At 35.8% G+C, this 14,476-nt stretch overlaps 1 protein-coding gene and 1 long non-coding RNA gene across 2 annotated transcripts in view; both read right to left on the bottom strand.

The window, feature by feature from the left end:
* LOC130081996 (uncharacterized) overlaps nt 1-14,476 on the bottom strand; it is a 58,506-nt gene that overhangs the window by 37,323 nt on the left and 6,707 nt on the right. The gene's annotated exons all lie outside the window — the stretch shown is intronic.
* Nucleotides 408-13,186, bottom strand: LOC130081991 (eukaryotic translation initiation factor 2 subunit 2-like). The gene is made up of 9 exons (XM_056246734.1): nt 13,038-13,186; nt 12,556-12,733; nt 12,273-12,373; nt 11,106-11,238; nt 6,505-6,599; nt 6,233-6,381; nt 5,325-5,381; nt 5,153-5,238; nt 408-777 (listed from the first exon to the last, which is right to left on the bottom strand). The coding sequence occupies exons 1-9, from the start codon at nt 13,050-13,052 to the stop codon at nt 602-604; spliced, it is 990 nt and encodes a 329-aa protein (XP_056102709.1). The 5' UTR covers nt 13,053-13,186; the 3' UTR covers nt 408-601.

The raw sequence follows: 14,476 nt of genomic DNA, 5'->3' as shown, positions 1-14,476 counted from the left end.
AGAGTCCTCATTTTCTAGAGTTCAGAGGAGATTCGTGGTCACACTTTGCTGGATTCCTGGATCACAAAAAATTAGCTTGGATCCAGTCTGAACATTCCTGTATTCTTGTGCAATGACTGTCCCATAAAAACATAAGTTGAGATTTGGAGAATCAGTTTTCCTTTGATAAAACAAAGGTCAATATAAAAGGCTATGGTTCATTTTTTTTTTCAAAAGCAAGGAAGATGACATATGCCTATTTCTGGTTTCCATCGAATAATATCCTTGTATTTTTCTTTGAAAAAAATACTCCTCTGAGAGCAATATTCACTATATATACAGAAATATGTTCTGGTTATCAGATATGCTGAATACAGGGGGAAAAACATAATATTTCCAGAGGAAAGAGGTAAAGTAAGACGAGCAAATCAGAGGCAGCCTGTTCACTAAAGCACTCTAGCTTCAGAGTCAGATTTATTAATAAAATTACACTCAAAACCTTCTACAGACCACTCCTGAGGTCCAAGCCTTGGGTCATTCTACTGCGCTTCAGAGTAGAGCAGTGAGGACAGTTGTCAGCAGAGCATCAGTCTGAGAAAGAGACCAGAATAGGGTGCTTGTATTAGTTGGCTTTGGCTCGAAGCTGGGCTCTTTTGCCAGTGACAGCCTGGAATCCAGTCTTGATGCTGGCTACAGAGCAACGTGAGTGACAGGTTTCACACTGCAGGAAGTAGAGACGCGTGTCCTTCTGCAAAATTGTATCCGGTGAGCGGCAGGTATGACAAGTCACATATTCCTCTGTGAAACAGAGAAAAGAGAAAATGCCTTGTCAAAAATATATTAGGTAAACTAAATCAGAGTCCTGCACGTGAGGTAAACCGCTAATTTTGATGTAACGGGTGGAATAATATTTAAATTGTCATTTGTATTGCTCATACATATCGGTACCCACTGATGGGCAGCTGCTTACAAGTGGTCCCGTGCTTATTTGTGTTCGCGCTCTATAGTCTGAAGACCGTCAAATGTTTATAATGTTTCAACGTGGTTTAGCGTTGAGCACAGCAGCGTTTGCGAGCTGCCTGCAACTGTAGTGATTGACAGCTTCAGTCCATCTGAACATGGTCAAATTAAATTATGCCATATTTGATGAGAGGTAATGGCACAGTACATAACACAGTCAACTCCTGTTGAACAATAAAACTAAAATACTGATCAATATAGTGTTACAAGTTCATATATATATATACGTATATATCATATATATGTGCATCAGAGTTTCCGCTAGAAAAAAATGGTGCCGGTCAGAGTGACCGGCAGAGGTTTCGTTTAACGGACACTTTGATGATATGCCGGTCAAATATCGCCTCTTAATTAGTCAAGTTGAGGAAAACTGGAGGCAGGCTATGTAACTTAAAAAATGACATAATCAGGCCGTATAGAATGCAACAATGTTATTATTAGCCTAACTTTCAAATAGACGGAAAAAAACATGAACGTCCGATTGGCATCAATCAACACCAATTGTTTTTTACTATGGTTTCACTTCACACACATTCACTTTTTGAAACATTGAGGCACGGATGTACTTAATACAAATAAATAAAACATCTCCAGTTAACTAGCAGATCATTCATTTAGTTCGCTATTAAATAAGAGATCTAGCGCTAAAATCAGTTGTTTTTGAAATCAAGCCTGGCGCTCGTGTCCGCTGCTATCAGTTGCATGGACGACGCGCTGCGCGAGTTGCGCAATCTTCACTCGGACGCGCGTTTCAATCTATCGCCGTTGCGGAGACTCTACACAGGCGAAGCACTGCTACTTGGGCGCAGAGATATCGCGCAACACCTGAAATAAAGCTTGCCACAAAGAACCGGCAAAAGTAATTATGCATGAAACATTTGAATTGTTGATAAATTGATAAAGTTGACGATGCAGACTCGCCATCTTCGCAGTAGTGAACGCGCCTAGAGAGAGAAATGCACACTTCATATTGTCCACTATATTTGCTTCTTATTTATTAATCCAGGCAAATTTGTTGACGAAACATTGATTAAAATGAAGATACAATTTATACAAAACGAAATAAACTTTAAAGAAAGGCTTTCTACAAAACAAAACTAAATAAGTGGTCAAAATCTGACCCATTCCAAATGTTTTCCGATATATTGGTCATCTTATGATCCTATCTTACTCATCTCATGCGGTTCCCTTTTCATATAATCAACATAGATGAAATAAAAAAATAATAACATTATATTATTTATAAATATGAAACGTATGTTTAAGTTTTTTAACTTATAATAAGCGTCACACCGCTCCGCTTTGCTCACATGCTCTGGTGTGTAGCCTAATGCATGTGTGCGTGCATGTGGTGGAGGGGTACGATTTTCGAATAATAATCAACCCAGCGAACTTACAATTTATACAAAACGAAATTTTCAAGCAAAAATAATATTGGATCTTAATTTTAATCAATGTTTCATCAACAAATTTGCCTGGATTAATAAATAAGTAGCAAATATAGGCCTAGTGGACAATATAATCAGGACACGGAGGCGTCGGCGCGTGCACACTTCTCTCTATAGGCGCGCGCGTTCACTACTGCGAAGATGGCGAGTCTGCATCGTCAACTTGATCAATTTATCAACTTTATCAATAATTAAAATGTTTCATGCATAATCATTACTTTCGCCGGTTATTTGTGGCAAGCTTTATTTCAGGTGTTGCGTGATATCTCTGCGCCCAAGTAGCAGTGCTTCGCCTGTGCTTCCAAAAATGCATTTGCCCACCTATCTAAATGTAGGGGAGACCGTGAATAACCCCAATTAAAAAAACAAACAAACGGTGGTGTGTTCCTTTAAGGCTAGCCTGCCTGGGCCTGGCCATATTTGAAACGTCTCACTCAATCGTTCGTTGTTTAGGTCTATATTACAGCCGTTCTAGGCATGCGCTTTATTTGAAATGCAGCATGCGATGTTGTTTAATAACTTTCAAATGGTAGAGACTGTTCCTTTATAACATAGCCAAAGGTCGGTGTATGTTTGCTTTATACATTTTACGCACATGCGACCAAAATTTGTAAGGGTGCGACGAGAATTTTTCCTAGGTCGCACCAGTGTACCTAACATTCTCGCATGATCACATCCGCTGCCTCTCCACAAACAAGTCTTTTGTTCTCCTTGCACGCATGGTTGGATCATATCGTGGTCTAAACCAATCAGAGATAGAGATTGGGCGGGTCTTTGCCTCTGATTGGCTGTGGTTCAGATATTCCTGTAGGACTAAAATGCTCCGTGCTGTGTGATTGAAATAAATTGCGATCTGTCACCTGAGCACCAGAGAATCAGTTACGGCAATCAGCAACATCAGCTAAATAAACGCAGGAAAACAGACGACGAACTTTTAAAAATGTAGGCTACTTGAACTAGGTAAAAAATATTGATTTCTCGATTTTAATCGATTCTCATTGTTTCGAGCATCCCATCCAATAAATCGCAATAATCTTTGTGCTTTGTTACTATTGATATGAAACAAAGTCTCAGATTTCAAATTAGGTCCATTTTCTTACGAAATTCAAAAACATAAATAGTGTTTTGACGCTGTGGCGTGATATCGCTCAGCTCAGCTCAAGAGAAGCAGCAGCGCATGATCTTCTCTTCCGCCTTAATACCAGTTACAGCGCCAAATAAACATGAACGAGCATCTGAAAGTGTGTTAAAAGATAGAGTACAACTTATCGAAATCCGTATCATGTCACATGGAATCGCTCAATCAGTGTTTCAACCGTGGAAAGACGTCAGTAAAACGCTTGTAAACAATGTAATGTAACGTCACATTTACCTCAGAAAAAAACATATCCAGTGACCATAAACTCGGTAGCTAGCTAGAAAAATTAACTCTAGAGGAGCATTGTGCCTAATATATGCACCATATTACATATTCATTATCATTTTTAATGTTTTTCAATATTGAATGCATGTTGTTTGAAAAAAATCTGGCAAGTTTTTATGCAGCCACCATTTAAATGTTTATATTTCATATAACTTTATTATTATAAAAATAAATAAAAGTGTAATTTAAGTGTTTGTGTACAAATCAGGTAATTTTTACCTTCAATATTATAGTAGGCTAATGAAGCATAGTGGGCTACAACTGACTCCCAGTTTACAGCATTAGTTGAGATTTGTTTTTCTTGAGAAAATTTGCCATGTATTGTACCTGATATCCAAAATAATCAATATTGAATCGAATTGTGAATTTTGTTTCAATACCCTGCCCTAACTTGAACAATGTAAAAACAGCACTTATTTTTTTTTTTTTTTTAAGATTTATATTTTTATATACAGTATAATTGTTCTTCAAATAAAAAAAAAAACTACACCTTATTCTTGTTTAAAAGCATTTACATAATATATATGAATGTATATGGAGCGTGATAAAAAGGTGACCTTGAAATTGTGGTGTTAAAGGCGACGCGAGACGAGGAAAAATTTGAGTGCACCTAATTTTTGTGCTGGTGCACCTAAATAAAAAAGTTAGGCGCACCAGTGCAACCACGGCAAAAAGTTAGTCTGGAGCCCTGCAACATAATGGGAGACGTCAGTTCAAAAGAGAACAAATTGTTGGTGTGCGAGACGCTGGCTGATAATGCACCAATTCACACACATCAAGGCTCAGGGTTCGTACAGATACTGTAAAATGAAATTCCAGGACTTTCAAGCACTACTTTTTTGGTTTCCAAGGACTACAGTTAGAGATCTCACTTATCAAACAATATCTTTATTATCTTATAAATTCTAAAAAAGGTGAACAGCTGTATCAAATATAAAAACAGATATATGAGCAATATCATGCTCATAGCCATGTGAAATGGCATATCTATATAAGATGGGCTGCAGCATTAATTTAGCGTGAAAATAATGTATTTGATTTTTTTGTTGTTGTTTTTTGTGTGAAAAACAGTTAAGTCAGTAAAGGTTTTCCTCCACCAGCATCAAATAAAGCCCTGGCCACTGTTCTGGAAGAGGAATGATAAAAAAAAAAATCCTACACTAATAATAAATGATTGTGGTCTAAAACTAGGTGTTTCAGTTTCATTGTCCAACCCCTGCACATTAGCATGTAGAATTGGTACACCAGCTACATATTCATACATTCAAAATATTTGACTTACTTATATATCTTCTCAAGACATTCTCTATTTGCTTCTGTTGAAAGCGTCCTTTGATTACAAGCTGGTTATTTCCATCTATGGAGCCACTAGATATAAGACGACATCTCTTTAGTTACAGAAAAAAATCACATTTTCACATCTGACAATTATTGAAAAGCAATTAATAACTCACCTTGTTCCTAACTCGGCTAACAAGAATGCCAAAAGATGTTTGGGCTGTCGATGCAACCTGAATATGAAAAAGTAAACATGCTATGGTTTAATAGACAAAATTAGGCCAATATATTAGAATCACTGGTTTGATTAAATTCATATATTGGTCAATATCAATAAAAGTGTCTAAATTAAAGAAAAGGAAAACCCTTATTAGAAAGGTACTGTTTGCACCATGTTGGTTTCATAAACTCACAAACTTTTCCATTATCCTCACTCTGAATACATGCGTGTACACACCTATTTCAAGAAGATTTTAAATATATTTTTCAATGTAAAAAGTTTTTTTTTTTTTTTTTTACAAATATCATAAATTATAATTAAATATTTTAATTTATATTTAATATATTTTAGTAATTTATTAATACAGAAATATCATAAGATTTGTCATTTTACAACCTGAACTAACCTTGTCTTGACAATTTTAAAATACACCTTGAGACAGTCATGAGGGTCATGTTTTTTCTTTTTTTGCATTTTAGTGCATTTGCTTTGTTTGGCCGACAAATCTTTTTCAAATATTAATTTGAATGAGTATTTATTTTATTATCATATCAGGACAGTTGTATCACCCTGACAAGTCCCTTTAAATTGAATCTTCAGAAATTAAAACATGCTTCAAGAAATTTAAAAAAAATGCTTGTATTCAAGTCATTGTTAGTATGATTTTTTTTGTGCTGCTCTAATGTATTTTCGAATAAATAAAAAAGTAGGACAAAAATAGCGTAATGTGTGACTAACCCATATATCATCCATTGCACCATTTCCTAGAAAATACATTCAGTCAAAGGTTTTTTTAAGACCATTAGCATTCCTAGTTTTCTCTAGAACCCAGACTCAGCAGACATGCTAAGTGTTTGCACTCACAGTTTGCAGATGTCAGTGAAGTTTACAAAAGATGTTTTCTTTGTCCCAACTCGGACCACCTGAGGCGGCTTCATTACAAACTTCCTCTTCTCTCCTGCAACCATATCAGGGTTTTTCTCCCTCATGATGTTAAACACCCGGCTCAACAACTGTAAAGACGCAGACAAGTAAATGTAATAAATTAAAAGAAAACTATGTCACAAACACTGGGTAGAGTGATGTATGATATTGAAGAAGAGAGAAAGTACTCATCATATGAATCAACTTCATACCTCATCATAAGTGTAATCTCTCTCTGAATCTGCCCATGCTGGGCCTGATTGTGAAATGAATGTGATGCCTTCTGTGCTTTTATCATCCTCGATGACTGTAATAAAATATATGTGAAGAATTCAGACATTCACATTTTTAATCAGCACAAATTAAATCTTTGTCATAATCTTAAAGATTAGAAGATTCATCATTTGAAACAGTACATCATGTAGTGCATTAAACACCTGGAAAAAAAAACAAATTATTTTTCCCCTGACATTAATGTCAATGGCCCTCATTTATCATTCTTGCGTAGAAACGGGCGTATATATTGGCGTAAGATTATGCTTACACTCCTCTCACCGCCTGATTTATGAAGCTGTGCGTACCTTTGAAATCCAGGTGTACGCAATGCCTGCCCTTGATAAATCCCGCGGCTGAAAACGATCGTCATTAGAATAACACGCCCCTATATATTCAAGTCTCCGCTTCCCCCACGCCCTCATTTTACGCCATGGACACACGGAAGACGGCACAGAAGAGAAACTTCTCCGACGTGGAGCCGAAATGACCTATCACAATGCATTATTTTACAGCACGTCTTTTGAATTAGCATTCAATTTCGAATCACGTCACATGTATTGGGGTGTACAATAGTGATGATGATGAGGATGATGATGATGTGATGTGGAGTACCATTCATTCACATTAATAATTGCATGACAATTTGTAATATTCTTCTTATTATTATGATTTTTATTATTAATGAAGCTTATTGTTATTTAGAAGAAGAACGTCGTTATTATTATTTGTATTATTATTATTATTATTATTTAAAAGAAGAAGAATGTATTTTTTATTATTTTGTCAGTCTGAATTATTTTTTGGTCATTGAAAGCCTTTCGTTACCGAACCCAGTCCGTGCGCACCTGCCGGGCCAAACCCTGAAACGTCAGGGTAAAGCGCATAGGCTCGCAACTGAAGGAATACATATGGCTAAAAATCAAATTGCTTTGGTAAAGTCACACAAATTAAACATTGAAGTCCATGTTGCACAAAAATAAACACTGAAGTTTATAATTACTATGTTGTTGTTGTTGGTCATATTATCATATCTTGCAGTTTGTCAGTGCATTTTGTGGTGTTAGGAATTGTTTTTCTGCGCATTTCCGCACTAACTCAAAACGTGCGTACACCACCTCCTGAGCTGGTGTAGGATTTGAGCGTGCCGTACGCCAACATCCATATTGATAAATCTCAAAGTCACCGTGGTTTTGGGTGTACACCAGGTGTACGCTGGAAATTTGGTGTACGCACTTTTGATAAATGAGGGCCAATGTCACTATTTATACAAGCACAATTTAAAACAACAACAGTTGAACAGTGTGCTGTACATAGCATAATATAGAACTCAATAGAGTATAATATTAGCCTGGTTAAAACCAGACCATTCTCAGTTGTAACTGAGTTATGGTCTGGCAAAGCGTCATAGACAAATCATTTCCAGAGCGGCGTCACCAACGGACATCGCGGTCCGTTGGTGACCAACAGACCGCAAACCTAAAACCAATCAGAGCGATGAAGGAGATGGCGTATGCAGAGCGGCGGAGAAATATCTCAGAAAGTGTTGTTCTTTGCTCGGTTTTTAACAAAAAGGAAACGTTCAAATCGCTTAAAAGAGACGCGATAGCTGATTCGAACGAGTGATGTTCGACGGCGGCATCCATCTTTGTAATGTAGGCTACAAAATCTGCTTCAAAATCCCAGCGCTGTCGTCATCGTGTAAAGCCCGGCCCAACGTTTCTGATTGGTGCCTCGATTTCGACGGATTGGAAATGGGCTTGAATTTTTGCCAGACTAACTTTCAGAGCAAATCTAAATTTGCTGGAAGTTGTCTGGGTTTTCCCAGGCTAGTATAATATAGAACTCAATAGAGATTCCAGTCAAAATAGGCACAGCATCATTGATTTAAATCTATAGAAAACAAATAAGATTTAAGTTGATTAAAAATTAGGGATACACCGATACCGATCGATACAGCACACGTGTCATGTGGATTAAAACTAAATTAAAACATGAACCGCTATCTGATTTATGTATAGCGAATGATTTCCTACATTATTTCAAAAAGTTTCATGAACGCAAACATCCGAAGCGCGTGCCCCAAGAATCTGCGTCTCAGACAGCGCATGAATACTGAATTGAATTCTCTTTCACATCTTGCGCTTGTATGGACGAATTCACACAAAATTAGGTAAAAACTATTTTTTTTTTTTACCAAAAAATATTTTACCAAAATTTTTTTACCAAAAAAAAAAAATACTATGAGTATCCTAGTAAACATAGTCGGTTATATCTCAAGTGAACGTAGACAGTAGCCTATTCATATTGGACCCATGCATTCGGTCATAAAGGGACAGCAGTCTAATAAACCTGCTGCTGTTTTAATGTTAATCAAACAAAGGACAAAGAAATCACTAACTGCTCTTAACTAAATACCTTTTGTAACTTTATAAAGATCCATCTATATTTAATTTATAAAGTAATGAATATGTAGTGTTATTTCACATTTGATTACTTTATTCAAATTTCTGTACCTCAAAACTACTGTTAGAGCTACCTGAAAAGAAAACAGCCGTTTATTTCAATTGTAGCCTTTCTTTGTTCTATTGTATATTTTTGTGCTATTTGTAATTTGATTATTCTATCTTATTTTATTACTGACCGTTTACTTGTCTTTAATAATGCTTTAAATTTAAATTAATTAGGCTAGTAGTTTTGCTGTAGTATCAAAATTGGAATAGAGAATTGTGATATTTCACTGCTTTCTAAACATTTGAACCACTGACCCAATCCTCAGCACTGAGCCCTGCTGAAGCGGCTCTAAATATGCACTGTACTATTAAATGAAAGATAAAATATAATAGAGCAATAGAATGAACAGTGAAAGTAACGGAAGCTCATACAATACATTTTAGCAGGCTTAATTAAGCATGAAATTAGGCTAAAAAATTAGCCAACTAATATGATTTATATTATTTTGGATTCTCTAGCCGATACATTTAAAAAGTATAAATGCAGTGAAAATACAGGTATTGGTACTCTATATTGGCAAGTACCAAAAATGAAAGTATCGGTATCAGACTCGTTCTGGAAAAAGTGATATTGGTGCATCCCTATTTTAAATGATCTACTGATGTAGCAGTTCTAATAGTAACAGTAACAGTTTTGGCGAAGCTACTACAAATGCCAGGTCACCTCTAAAATTTAATTTTGTCCTTGGAACCTTTTGTCCTTGGTTTGAGGATCTCAGAGACCTCCCCGAGCAATGTTCTGACAAGAGATCAGTAAGATAACATGTTGCCATGCCATTTAGAGATTTGTAGACCATTAAAAGAACTTTAAAATCAATTCTGTAGCAGTCTGACAACCAGTGTAATGGAATTAGGGTAGGTATTATATAGGGTTGCCAACCGTTCCGTATAATACGGAATCGTTCCGTATTTGACACATAAAAGGCTTGTTCCGTATTGAACTGATACGGAACGCACTTTGTTTCGTATTTTTGAGAATCAATTCAGTGCAAATCCATGACAGACGCATAGCTTCTAATATATATGTCAGACAGACTATGATGAATGAACGAAGACCCGCTGCTATAATGGCAAATTCGGGGACTTGGCGCCACCTTGACGGGCTCTGACGTGTAATGACGTAGAGTTGGCTCATTGGTCGCACGTCAGAGGCGCCCGCGTCATTGGATGTGCAGTTGCCGCAGCGCAGCCTGAGCGAGCCAGACCAGAGCCATAGAGAGAAAGCTCAATGTGCAAGCTGTGCAGCTGCAAATGCATTTTACAGGCTTCAGTAAATCGAGTAAAATGTGTTTCCGAAGACATTTGTAGGCTATGATAAAAAAAAAAAAAAAAAAAAAAAAAAAAAAAAATTTGCACCGGAAAGAACATTCTAGAAGTCTAATTCTATTGAATAAGTTCGCACAAGGCTACAGAAAACTGTTGTGTTTATTTTTCTTCAAATGCAGTCTAAGCCGATGAGTTTCGAATGTTATATGTTGTATTTGTTTAAGTTAAAAATAAAACGTATTATAATCTAAACAAATACATGGTTCATTTTTGGCAAAATGATCATGATAGCCTTTATATATCTGTGTGGTTAAGTCTTGTATATTGATTTAGCCTACTTTGCTATTCTATAAATATATAGGCCTAATAAGTTGCATTATAATATGATATAAAATGTATGAATTTCAGGGGGCATGTCACTACCTACCACATACCATCGCCCCCCCCCCCCCGTTCCTTATTTCCATTTCAGAAAGTTGGCAACCCTAGTATTATATGTTGATGTTTCTTGACACCAGTCAGGAGCCTAGCAGCTGCATTTTGTACCACTTGTAGCCTAGAAAGAGTAGCTTGACTAATTCCTATAAAGAGCGAGTTGCACTGTATTTCAAACGTAAGAAACTTAAACCTGACATTATAAATATAAAGTAACACAAACAGGATCTGAATTATTTTTCTGTAACTCCTAACTTTTATATTCACATTTTTTAAATAATATTATTAAGCAGCACATTCTAACTAAATGAAGTGTATGTTCATACCATCCTCTTGTTCCACAGTATCTCTCTCCTCAACAAATTCCACTTTTTTTGCTTTCTTTTTTTTAGCTGGAAGCATCAAGTCCAAATCATCTTCCTCCATTATTTCCTGCTGGTCTCCCTCAATTCTCAGCTCCTGGTCACCAATAAAATGAAGAGTCAACAGCCGTTAGAAGAACTATCAAATACAAGAAAATATGCTTAATGGGCATCACATTAGTGATGGGAAGTCCAATTCTTTTTCCACAAACTGATTCTTTTGGACAGTTTGTTTTAATAAACCAGTTAAAAAGACAAAGACAATGCACACACAATAGGGCTTTTCACCCTGCACTTAAACCCGAGTTATCATCGCTCTAAAACCTGGTTTTAACCCAGGCTAAAGAAGCATTTCACACATTTTAGAAGCGGTGTTAGCACCGTGTTTTACCCAGGGTTACGGGGCTTTTGCGGTGTCAACACCGTATTGCGGTGCCAAACGTGTACAGTGTGAAATGAGGCAAGTTCTGGAATGTTACGGCTAGATGCTTTGCAACAGACAGCCAATCAAATGCCTCATATTCATGTTTTATAGTCACAGAAACACTGTGTGTTGCTAAACAGTAGGCTATATTTCAGTGTTTGAGTGGAACATTTTTGAATAGTGACAGAACACATGACAATTGGAGTTAAGAAAAGATCATTACATTCTTACCTTTACGGTAAAAAAAACTCCATTCAGTATATACCCGATAGTATCGGCGGGCAATATATAAATGAGGATTCGCAATGCAAGGCATTCGTCCAATTCATGACACTCACTGACACCGCAAATTTGAGAAATGTGAGAAAAATGATAACCCAGGATTCAATTTACCCAGGGTTTAGAATGACCCAGGGTTAACCATTTCAGGTGTGAAAAGCCCTAATAAGTGCATTGTATCAAATGATTAATTGTAAACGCTAGTACACAGTAGTTAAAGACAGTTATTATTAAGTGGATCCAATTTTTTAAATAATAATATTAGTTATGCAGCACACTCTAAGTGAATTAAAGTCGATAATAAAACGGATATGCAATGGGGAAGAAAAGACCAAACTCTGGTAGGAGGTGAAAAACATTTCATGTGTATTGCAAAGAGTGAATCATTAAACAATTCCCAGACAATTTCCTTATAAACAACTGCTAACCTTTATGCCTTCTTCAATGTCATTTTCAAACACCTTCTTTGGTTTCTTTTTCTTCTTTTTCTGATTAAAGAAGTTCAGATCATCTAAATCATCCGAAGGCTCTGTAAAGATAGTTGGAGAAAAGGGTCAATCTCAAATAATACATTATTTACAAACTCCTTCACACAACTTTTCAAGGTTCTGGTTTAAATACATTTGTTGAGAAACATGACTAAATCTAATGCCACGGTACAAGAGAAAAACAAAACACTGCATTGTTTATGGGAAAAAAATGGCCTCTCACCCTTTTTCTTGATGTCATCATCTTCAGGGTCCATTTCTCGCTCCTCTCCTGCTTCAGGCTCAACTTCTCTCTGTTCAACCTGTTGGGCTTCCTCTCCAAGCCCATCGCCATCTTCGTCGAGCATGAAGGGCTTCTTCTTCTTCTTTTTCTTCTTTGATGTAGTGGGGTCGAATAAAATCTGAGGACACATAGGGCACCAGAATCATTTGCTAAAGCATGCCTCGCTGTGGTGAAGTAAATAATACTCACCCGTTTTTACTACTCAAGCAATGTTGAATGTTCTTTATTAGTTTTTGCATTTTATACAACTAGAATTAATACGTAATAATGCGATAAAAAAACAGCACATGCAGCCTAGAGCACGTTATAGGCAACACTGTAACTGCTCTCAAATCTATTCCAAAGTCACAGGCACAGCATGATTGAACATTTCCACTAAACTGTGGATATTTACAAAATATAAAAATAGACCACCACAATACCTCGTCTTCTGACATGATTGAATTAAATATCAATGCTTTTCGTCCTGGTAAATATAGTTCACACGGTTAACTACTCTCATCCACTGTCTTGCATCAGCACAATCAGCGAGCTAAGCGCGCAAGCGTTCTTTCTTCCGACGACAAATGATTACATCATCTCCACGTCCACGACAACACCATGCGACTTTCCATGACTGCGCCCGAAATTGCTACTTATTTTCATAAACAGTAAAAGAAGCTTATTTTGAATGAGTAATTACTTCACGAGAATCACGACCGCTAAAAAAAGTATGTCAGTATGAATGCTTGTAATATTAATGTAATCTGGACGTAGCCTACTACATTCGACATGGCATGTTGTCGTTTTTTTCTTTTAAATCATAAAATGGGCTTTATTAATTTGAATTTTTTTTATTATTATTTATTAAATGCCAGTCACATTACGAATAATAAACATGATAATAGTCCAACATATAATATCAAAATATTAAACAAATAGCCTATATAGTATATAAACTAGTATATAGTTTATACAAACAATATAGTATATAAACAATAAGTAAAAAGAAAGAAAAAAGAAAATATATATATATAAACAGAAAAAGGAACAGGTATGAGATCATCATATAAATACCATAATAGCTTGATATAGAGACCTAGTGCATTTTGCTTTGCTATTGTTCAACCCAAGTAGCCTAACTTAATCTAATTTTTCATATCTATCTGAAATAACAAAAAAAATTGTTTTCCTTTAGCCCATTTTTGTTTATGTATATGGAATTTCCCCATAATCAAACAAAGATTAACAATTAAGGCGACACTTGGTCGTAATCTTTGTCTATTAAAATAAAAATACATCTCTTTCAGAAAAGTAAACTTTAATGTTTAATGTAATAAGCATTCAAAGGAAACATTCCATCCAAATCTATCCAAAACATTTTACTATAAATGCAATTAATAAATAAGTGGACAACACTTTCTTTCTCAGTCCCACAGAAATCACATTTAACATCTACATCAGAGCAAAACCTAAGAAAAAGAGTTTTAACAGGGTACCTTATTTGAATGCAATATTTTTTTTTTTCAGCAACCATGCATATATCAAGTTAATGTTCTCAACTTTAGAATGCCAGTATGTTTTAGAATATATTGGGCTGTTTTCTGTTTGTAACTTCCTTATAAAGTAATTATTCCATCTTCTATCAGTAAAAGTAACTCCTTTAATTGAAACATCAGGTCTGAGACCCACAGTCTCCTAATTCACATTTCCTTTAAACAGACATTTTAAACCGGATGGTATAGCATCAAATACAATACATTCTTTATTCTTTAATATTATACCTTTGAATAAATTCTACATAGGTATACCCCATTTTCATTAAATAACTTTTTGACAAATATAGTGCCATTATCAACCCATTTTTAGGTTTTATGTTTAA

Source organism: Rhinichthys klamathensis, unplaced genomic scaffold (assembly GCF_029890125.1).
Source record: "Rhinichthys klamathensis goyatoka isolate OS25496 unplaced genomic scaffold, OSU_Roscu_1.1 h1tg000040l_1, whole genome shotgun sequence".
Classification (NCBI taxonomy): domain Eukaryota; kingdom Metazoa; phylum Chordata; class Actinopteri; order Cypriniformes; family Leuciscidae; genus Rhinichthys; species Rhinichthys klamathensis.
Note: the sequence above shows the minus strand (reverse complement) of the source record. Positions and strands in the feature narration are given on the sequence as shown.

Coding starts and splice junctions, on each gene's coding strand:
- LOC130081991 (XM_056246734.1), bottom strand. Junction 6,382..6,504: donor GAGATTACACTTATGATGAG/GTATGAAGTTGA, acceptor GCGTCTTTACAG/TTGTTGAGCCGGGTGTTTAA. Junction 778..5,152: donor TGTCTTGAGAAGATATATAA/GTAAGTCAAATA, acceptor TCTGTTTCACAG/AGGAATATGTGACTTGTCAT.